The following is an 8,626-nucleotide window of genomic DNA, read 5'->3' on the forward strand; positions in this document are numbered from 1 at the left end:
TGGGAGATGAACTGTATTTTTAACTTTTTCCTAGTTCTTGGTCATCTTATAAACTCTCTCTGTTTGTTTCACTCCCATGGAGTCTAGAAATGCAGTCCCACCCCCATCTGCCTGAGCCTGGTGCTCAAGGAGTGTCCCCTGTGTGGGCTACATGCGATTGTTGCCTCAGGTCATGTCCCGCGAGTGGCATGAGATGGGGTAGGCGTGGCTGCTCGTTGTCCATGTTTGTCAGTGCTGCACACAGGCAGTGCAGGGCCGTGGGGTAGGGGGTACTCACCCACCACCACTGTTAGCAACTTAGAGTGAGAGTGCAAAAAAGTGGCACCCACCAGTGCCATCAAGGTAGAGGGAATTTGTAAAAATGGCATCTGCCAGCATTCTGTCCCCAGAGAGAGTCCCAGCCAACTTCTGCCCCTCTGGTAGATGCTTTAAGATTAGCAAGTGAATCTCCTTCACATATGATCTGGGCTCTTTACAGACTGCTACTTGTTGCTTAGGAAAGAGATGTGGGCAGGAAATATAAATTTTTGTGATGATAATGTTAAAGCCATAATTAGTGAATATACTTATCCAAAGCTTTATGTAGAGTGAAAGAGAACTTGTGGGTGAATCCAGGGATTTGTTGAAGAGCTCTTTGAATATGGAAAAATAGATAAGAACCAGGTCAGTAATAGAAGTAAGTGTTAAAGTGATAGAAACCACCAGTAAGGAAAAGAACATTTCAAGGAGGGTGTGCTTATGCATTCGTGACAAGAAACACTAAAGTGCCATTGAATTGGTAACTGAGAGCTGTTGGTGACCTTGGCAAGAGTCATTTCAGTGGTGTCCTGAGACTCAGAGGCAGATTGCAGTACATTAAGGAGTCAGTGGGAGATTTTAAAGTAGAGATAATTTTTTGGAAGGTTTGCCAGTGAAGGAAAAGAAGAGGGTGGGAGCTAGAAGGGACCGTAGATGCAAAGGAGGGATGATGATGATGACGATGATGATTTTAATAATTAAAGCAGTTTGAGCACAATTACATGCAAAGGGGAAGATGTGGAAGGTACAAGGGGAGGCTGCAGTTGGAGAGGGTGGAAGCTAATGGCTTGGTGGTGACTCATGAACTGATGTGTGCTTGGCTGTTTTGTGTATAGGGGTGGCAATACTGCAGAGAAGCATCTGACTTTATGCCCCCTTCTATTCGTCAGACATCCTCATTGCCTCCCCCCTGGGCTTGAGGACCATCATTGGTGGAGAAGGAGAGAAGAAGAGAGATTTTGACTTTCTGTCTTGTATTGAGCTTCTCATCATTGATCAAGCTGACATTTACCTGATGCAGAACTGGGAGCATGTCTTGGTAATGCTGGTCATTAACATTTAGAGACAAGAAGCTCAGTGGTTTGAGTCTGAAATGGTTATTAAAGTCCAGATTAAAACTCAGCTTGGAAATGGAAATATTCCACATTTTCCAATTTGAAAACGGGAAATGTTGTCCCCTCTTCTACCCACAAGTTGGTCAGTAAAGTATCCAGAAAGATTAAAATTCTTGTCAACATTTTCAAATCTCCAGAAAAGATTTCTTCCCCTTAAAAGTTGCTTCTAGTAATAGACCAGTTTAGTGTGGTTGGTTGGTTGGTTGGTTGGTTGGTTGGTTGGTTGACTGATTGAAATCCCTCCTCACCAGGAATGTTTTTATCTAAAATAGTTCCTCCTATTTATGCTCGTTCTCTTTTGTTTGGTCTTCAGTGGAGATGGGAAAACATTGCTCATGATTTCTTAATTTGTGATGTTTTACAGAGAAACGTAAGATGTTTTTGTCCCCCTACTGTAATTTGTAGTATAATTTTTTTCTCCCTCTCAACATACTCTGCAATGTTTTGGGGTTTAGGATTGTGCTTTGGAACAATCCTCATCACAGAACTATAGGTTTATTTTTATAAGGCATGTGAGCATTTACCTTTTCTACAACCCCAGGACTTGGAGTAAGTTTGGGACAGATAAAGGGGAGTCCTTATTTATAAAGTAGGGAATAAACTTATGGTACTTGTGACCCTTCAATATACATTACAAGGTAAAAATATGATTAAAATAGAACAGGCATGTCGATGGTTGAGTCATCTTTATTTTGAGCAAAAGGCACATGTAGTCACTCAGGGAATTTTCTAACGTTTTGGGAACCAAGTCATGGAAGGACAGCAGCTCTGTTTTCCGTGTCATTTCCCTTCTTGTCCAAGTCCGGAACTGAGTTGCTTACAGAGTGACCAGAGTGGCATTTCAGAATTTCCTTGAAAAGAAATATTCTGTATAGGTCGCATCTTGATCCTTTTTGAGAGATCCACAAGGTGGCCAGTTTGAGCTTTTCTTCTTGTTCGCTTGACTCTGGGCAAGTCACTCACCCATCTGAGCCTGTTTTCTTGCTGTAATTTGGGAGATGATAGTATCTACTTCATGGGGTTAAATAAGATGATGGGCTTATAGAGAGGTTAGCAACGCCCAGCAGGTAAGTGTTCAATAAGTATTAATGGAGTATTACTTCTGCTCAAAGCAGTTGATGAGCCACATGAACCTACTGCCCTTGGACTCACATGGGGTGGACTTTTCTCGAGTGCGCATGTGGAACCTCAATAATCGGTCCAAGTACTATCGTCAGACGCTGCTGTTTGGGGCCCTGCAGGATGCCCAGATCAACTCTGTGTTCAACAAGTACTGCGTCAATGTGCAAGGCCAGGTGGGTTCTCTCCTTCTTTCTCTGAATTTTCATGAAGTATTGTGTATTGTTTGGGTCATGAGGCAGAAGGAGAGGACAGCATTTGGTCAACAATGGGGATAGCTCACTTCCTAATGTTCTCACTGACACCTGGCAGGTGGCTGTGAGGAACGTCCCGATGACAGGCTGCATCAGTCATGTCCTGGTGCAGCTCCCACATGTCTTCCCGAGGATGGAACCTGAAAACCTAGCTTCAGTGATTGATGCCAGGTACCCTCCCCTGTCCCATTGGATCCCTGGGGGTCACAGAGAGGGATTTTACTTGGGCATTCAAATTTAGAATTGTATTCCACGTTGGCTTTCTTAGTTACTGTTTACGAAATGAAATGAGATAACTGAATCCAATCATGCCATTGACAGAGGAGGACACTGAAGGCCAGAGAAATGGTGTGTTGTCCTAGTTCCAATAGTTCTCTGACTTACTTCACTCTGTATGACAGTCTCTATGTCCATCCACCTCACTACAAATAATTCAATTTCATTTCTTTTCATGGCTGAGTAATGGACGTTGACACTTTAGAAGATTACAGGCCAGTTACTTTGGGTGGTGTTTCCTGTCAGATTAGGTTAGGTTAGGTTTAGTTTATGCATCTTTGGCAGGAGCAGCATAGAAGCAATGCTGCGTCTTCCTCGCTGCATCTCTTCAAGCGGTGCATGATTTCCACCTGTCCCATCATTATGACACTAACTGACCACTTGTTTAAGGTGGTGCTTGCCAGACTTTTCCACTATAGAATCACTTATTCCCCCTTTATTAATTTATATTAATATTACAAGTATGGATTCTTCAGTTTGTATTCAGTGGGTTGTAATTGGTTATTATCGTTATTCCTTTAGATGCTTAAATGGTCTCTGATGTGGCCAGCAGGAACACCTTCAAGCTGGCTCCTGTGTCGTCTTGACACATCCCCCTTTAACTTGGGCATTTCTTTATTTTCTGACACTATAAGACATTCCAAGTTTGTCTTGTACTTTCCCTATTCCAGCCCTGCTTGCTTTAGTGGAAAATTATCTTAAAGCGAAGATTTGAGTGCTAAGTGTACCCAGTACTGTTGTGGAGCCACTGGTCCCAGGCCATCTCAGTGGTCAGAGTTTGGGAATATCTGCATGTGTGTATATGTATACACATACCTATGTGCCCATGACATCTAAATTTATTTCTGTATCCATATATTGAAAACCATGAATTTATACCTTACCTCCAATTTCAGACTAACAACACAGGGTTCCTTTTGTTTTCTCCCTTTCCAAACTTGTAACTCCCTTGTCAGATAGACATGTGGCTCCCATTAGGCTCAGTGGAACAACCCATATTGGTACAGATTTTCTTCCTCTTGGACATGCTTAAAATTGCTCATCAAAAAAAAAAGTGAAATCACTTTTGGGGTACTTTTCCTGCTAGATATTTAAATAGGCATTTTTATTTGTCTCTCAACATGGAGAGTAGAACTATTCATTCCATATATAGATGGGTTCCTAAAGTTTTGCAAATTTATAGGCTTAAGCCAGCCAAACTCATGGTACAAAGAACATTTTCTTAAATATATATTTTTAAAATGGAGTACAGTTGATTTACAATGTTGCATTAGTTTCAGGTGTACAGCAAAGCAAATCAGTTATACATGTATCCACTCTACAAAGAATTGTCTTATCCATAGAGTGCCCTGTGGTTATTGGCATATTTGTGCTGTGTTTACCATAGAGCCTGTGTATTATGAGAAAAGAAACGAGTTATTTGCCTAGTTCAGAGATATGAGGAAGAAGGGACTCTGATTACCCCCATCTTCTATTTCCATATTCTTTTCCCTGTGAATTGTAGCTAATTCATGGCTTTCATTATCACTATTCACAAGACTCTCAAATCTCCATCTTCTCTGGACCTCCACTCACATGTGAGCCTGGATTTCAAGTCTATGTATAGCCCCAGAAATACATGTCTTTTTTTTAAGCATCCCTACTGATTTTAATGCTAGCTTGTAGCCAGCTAACTGCTTCTCGCCTACAGAGAACACTGAGGGTTTCAAGTGCGAACCAAGCAGTATTGCTTCTGTTCCTGGCTCAGCACCTGGGAAAGAAGGTAAGCCTCAGCAGTGGCGCTGGCTCCTGAGTTGATTGCAAAGAGTTGACTTTTTGGAGTGGTTTCATCAAAAGCATGCCTTAACGTCAGGTCTCTCACACAAAATAAGGGAGAGAAGAGGGTCTACTGGACCACGGATAACAACACCTGAGCTGGAATTATACACAATCTTGATATTTCTTAGCAAGGCTCATCTTCAGCAAGCAAGTACCTATATAGTGCTGGTAGAAAACAGACAAAGGAATGGTCCCAATCCTGGGAAGAGGTAGAATTTTAAGGTAGGAAGAGGAACTTAACCAGAAAGTAAGAGTTTTAAACTTTTTTTTTTCTTCCCATAGTAATAACAACTTAGCACTTTTCTCTTTGAGGGGAAAAAAGCTTTGAGTCATGAATGCTTTCTGCAGCTGGCTGCACCATATGCAGTATTCAAAAGACAAGAACTAGCTAATCATAGAGAACCAGCGGCAGCTTAACAGCCCTCTGCTGGCTTCCAAAGGGCTTATAATTGAGTGCAGATGGTCCCGGCAGGATGGGTATGAATCCCTGCTGACTCCTCACATCCCAGAGGGCCAAGGGGGGCTCATGAAGCCTCCCTGCCCTGATTGTGCCCTCGTGGGAGCCACTGAGGAAGGAGGGGAGGCAGGTGGTGTGAGAGCCTGCTGGCTGCCTCCTGCCCAGCCTTCCCTTGGCTGTGTGGACAGATCTTCAGGCTGCAGAGTGTAGCTTTGATGAGTCTAGGGTCTCAAGATTATAGAAGTCCTGGGGTAAGGGAGCAGGGTTGGGGGTTCTTTATACTCATTGGAAGAGCCTCATCGTGTAACCTGCAGGTGGCTGCAGGGCGCCAGAGCCTCACGGAGGAGGGGTGTGGTGGGCACTGCACAGACTGCTGCTTTCAGGGAGCATCCTCCTGGGGGTGGGGCCCTCACAGCCGGCCCGGCCTCTCCTTCCCATCTCTTTCCCAGCTTCTCTCTTTAAAGGAGTCATGGTAGTCATCCTTGCACCATTCACAAAAAGCTTTTCTGGCTTTTCTAGCTAAACAATTCTAAACAAATTTCAGTCTCATTCAAAAAAAGAACTTTTCTAGCTAAGTAGAATTCTAAACAAATTTCAGTCTGCTTTTAATACCAGAGTCAGTGAATTGGGAGTAGATACACAGATAATCCAAGATTCATGTAGTCTTTGGAGGGAGAAAGAGAGAATGAACCTACCACGTCTAGCTGACAGCACAAGGTGCATTTCTTTCTAAAGACTTGTATTTCTTCCTCTTATACCATATGCTCTAGCCAGAGCTGCAGTAAAATTCTATGTATTTTATGTCCTGTTTCTGAGCTGAACACGCGTTCCTATCCCCTCATCGATTGCCTTGTTTCTGTGAGGACCCTCCTTTCTTCAGATGTGGGAAGGAGTTCTCTCTGCATTGCTTGCATTTCGGTATAATTCCTGGATTTGCCTTTCACCTCTGGCCACGTTGCCATCATTCCTGTGGGAGGTGAGAGCATGAGAAAGAACAGAGGTCTGGACGTCAATCAAATGGGCTGGCTGTCTCAATAGTTAAGAGTCCTATGCGCCAAAGGAGTCAGGGCTGAGACTGGATTGCTACAAGGCTTGCTCGCCCTGCACAGAGAAATCTGAACCTGGTGGGCAGCTCCACCTAGGTGTCACCCTCACTGCTGGGCGGAACACCTGCACTTGCTTGTCCTCCTGGCTCCCACAGTGGGCGGGGCATGGCACAGGCCGGGCCAAGTTGTCATGGTCTTCAGGCTTGGGCCTCTGCAGCTGGCTGGGACTGGTGGGAGCTGTAGCCTCAGCTGACAAGGGCAAAGAAGGCAGTCTTTGCTGCTTGGCTGATTTGGAAGCTGTGCCGAATTCCTGCCCATCTGTTCTCCCAACTGAGCCAAGGCCAAAGCTGTCTAGCTCTTGCCAACCCAGGGAATGACATGGAGCCCTGTGTCCTGCAGCCCTCATTCTCACTGCACCCTGCAGCCCCTCTCATCTGTCAGTTTGACTCCCCACAGAGATGGCCCTGGGCTCACAGCTGCTGTTTGCCCACAGAGGTTCATGGATTTCTGCCTTTTGTGTTCATCATTTTTCAAAACCGGCCCTGAGCTGGGTGCTGACACCAACATTACCACCAACCCACTGTGGCTCTGTGCAGGTCCTCCTGGCCACCTCTCAGCTTTCTCATCTTTAGAAAGCGGGGTACAATCTCCACTATCCTGACAGAGGGACATGAGAGAAAGTAGAAGAGACTGCTGTTGTTTGCCCTGTACTCGCCTCCTACTTCCCTAGTAAGAGGACCCTGGATTTTATTGGGTGACAAAGTGCCCAGTCCCCCTTGCGGTAGGGTGTGGCCAGGGAAAAGAGCACTAACCTTGGGGCAGACTCTTAGGAGAGCTCTTTGAAACTGGTAGGAACACCACTTTTTCCTCTTGTTCTTCCCTTTTTCCTGCCTGCAACACAGAAGTGATGGTGGAGCCAAAGGGCAGAAGGAGCCTGGCTCTCAGGTCATATCCTGAAGCTGCATCCCAGCTCTGCATGGTCTCTCTTCACACTTTTCTGTGAAAACCTAAATCCCTCATTTGTTTCAGCCACTGAGGCCAGGCAGTATTGTTGGCCTCAGGCTGTATTGCCAAGTCCTAACGGCTACAGAGGACAAAAATGGGATCACAAGTCCTGAAGTCCAAAGGCTCTGCCTATTCTTTCTTCTTTCTTCTTGTCTCTGCAGGAACCAGCATAGAGACTGTGCTTCAAGGTTGACGCCTGGCCATTTGGTGACAGTGCGGAGTGAGCGCTAAGACGTGTCTGGCTTTGTGCCATCACTTCCGTCATCTCCAACCCAACTGGATCTGTAAGAATGAGGGAGGACATATGTCTCCTCATAGGGTTTATGGAAACTGATGGTGGCAGAAAAATAACTGGCAAGAAAACAGACTTCAATTCTCTGAAAGTTGGCGACCACCTGTTTTTCATTTCTTCAGGTGTATTTCAAAGCAAAACTAGGAAATGGGTCCAGATCCCCAGTTTGGCAGCAACTTAGAGGTCTTGTGGTCCAATCTGCTGCTTGACCCCTGAGTCGCCTATAGGTTGTCTCTGAGAGGGAGATCAGCTCAGTGCGTCGTGACCACCTAGAGGGGTGGGAGGGAGAAGCAAGAGGGAGGGGATATGGGGATATATGTATATGAATAGCTAATTCACTTTGTCATACAGCAGAAACTAACACAACATTGTAAAGCAATTGTACTCCAATAAAGATGTTAAAAATAAAAACAGGACTATCATACAGAGTGAAGTAAGTCAGAAAGAGAAAAACAAATATATATTAACATATGTGGAATCTAGAAAAATGGTATAGATGATCTTATGTGCAAAGCAGAAATAGAGACACGGATGTAGAGAACAAATGTATGGTTCCAAGGGAGAAGGGGTGGTGGTGGGATGAATTGGGAGATTGGCATTGACATATATACACTATTTTTTTAATACTTTTTTAAACATCTTTATTGGAGTATAATTGCTTTACAATGGTGTGTTAGTTTCTGCTGTATAACAAAGTGAATCAGCTGTATGTATACATATATCCCCATAGCTCCTCCCTCTTGCGTCTCCCTCCCACCCTCCCTATCCCACCCCTCTAGGTGGTCTCGAAGCACCGAGCTGATGTCCCTGTGCTATGCGGCTGCTTCCCACTAGCTATCTGTTTTACACTTGGTAGTGTATATATGTCCATGCCACTCTCTCACTTCATCCCAGCTTACCCTTCCCCCTCCCCATGTCCTCAAGTCCATTCTCTATGCCTGTGTCTT

At 44.6% G+C, this 8,626-nt stretch overlaps 1 protein-coding gene across 4 annotated transcripts; it reads left to right on the top strand.

Moving 5' to 3' along the window:
* The first annotated feature begins 599 nt into the window (after positions 1–599).
* Positions 600–8,314, top strand: LOC308610088 (U3 small nucleolar RNA-associated protein 25 homolog). Of its 4 annotated transcripts, XR_014014423.1 has the most exons (5): positions 600–1,336; positions 2,525–2,707; positions 2,844–2,956; positions 4,752–4,823; positions 7,549–8,314. XR_014014423.1 is itself a non-coding variant. In XM_081259348.1 (4 exons), the coding sequence occupies exons 1-4, from the start codon at positions 1,313–1,315 to the stop codon at positions 4,759–4,761; spliced, it is 330 nt and encodes a 109-aa protein (XP_081115474.1). In that variant the 5' UTR covers positions 600–1,312; the 3' UTR covers positions 4,762–5,400. The 4 variants fall into 4 exon arrangements, 3 of the variants coding, with proteins under 3 accessions (XP_081115474.1, XP_081115473.1, XP_081115472.1); XM_081259348.1 differs by lacking the exon at positions 7,549–8,314 and having other exon boundaries at positions 4,752–5,400; XM_081259347.1 differs by lacking the exons at positions 4,752–4,823; positions 7,549–8,314 and having other exon boundaries at positions 2,528–2,707; positions 2,844–3,102.
* The last annotated feature ends 312 nt before the right edge of the window (positions 8,315–8,626 follow it).

Source organism: Mesoplodon bidens, assembly GCF_964165515.1.
Source record: "Mesoplodon bidens genome assembly, contig: HAP1_SCAFFOLD_491, whole genome shotgun sequence".
Classification (NCBI taxonomy): domain Eukaryota; kingdom Metazoa; phylum Chordata; class Mammalia; order Artiodactyla; family Ziphiidae; genus Mesoplodon; species Mesoplodon bidens.

Bases quoted from the DNA above. Each gene is read 5' to 3' on its own strand.
- LOC308610088 (XM_081259346.1), top strand. From the start codon at position 1,313: ATGCAGAACTGGGAGCATGTCTTG. The intron at 1,337-2,524 runs GTAATGCTGGTC...TTCTGCTCAAAG, and splicing joins AGAACTGGGAGCATGTCTTG to CAGTTGATGAGCCACATGAA. The intron at 2,708-2,843 runs GTGGGTTCTCTC...GACACCTGGCAG, and splicing joins GCGTCAATGTGCAAGGCCAG to GTGGCTGTGAGGAACGTCCC.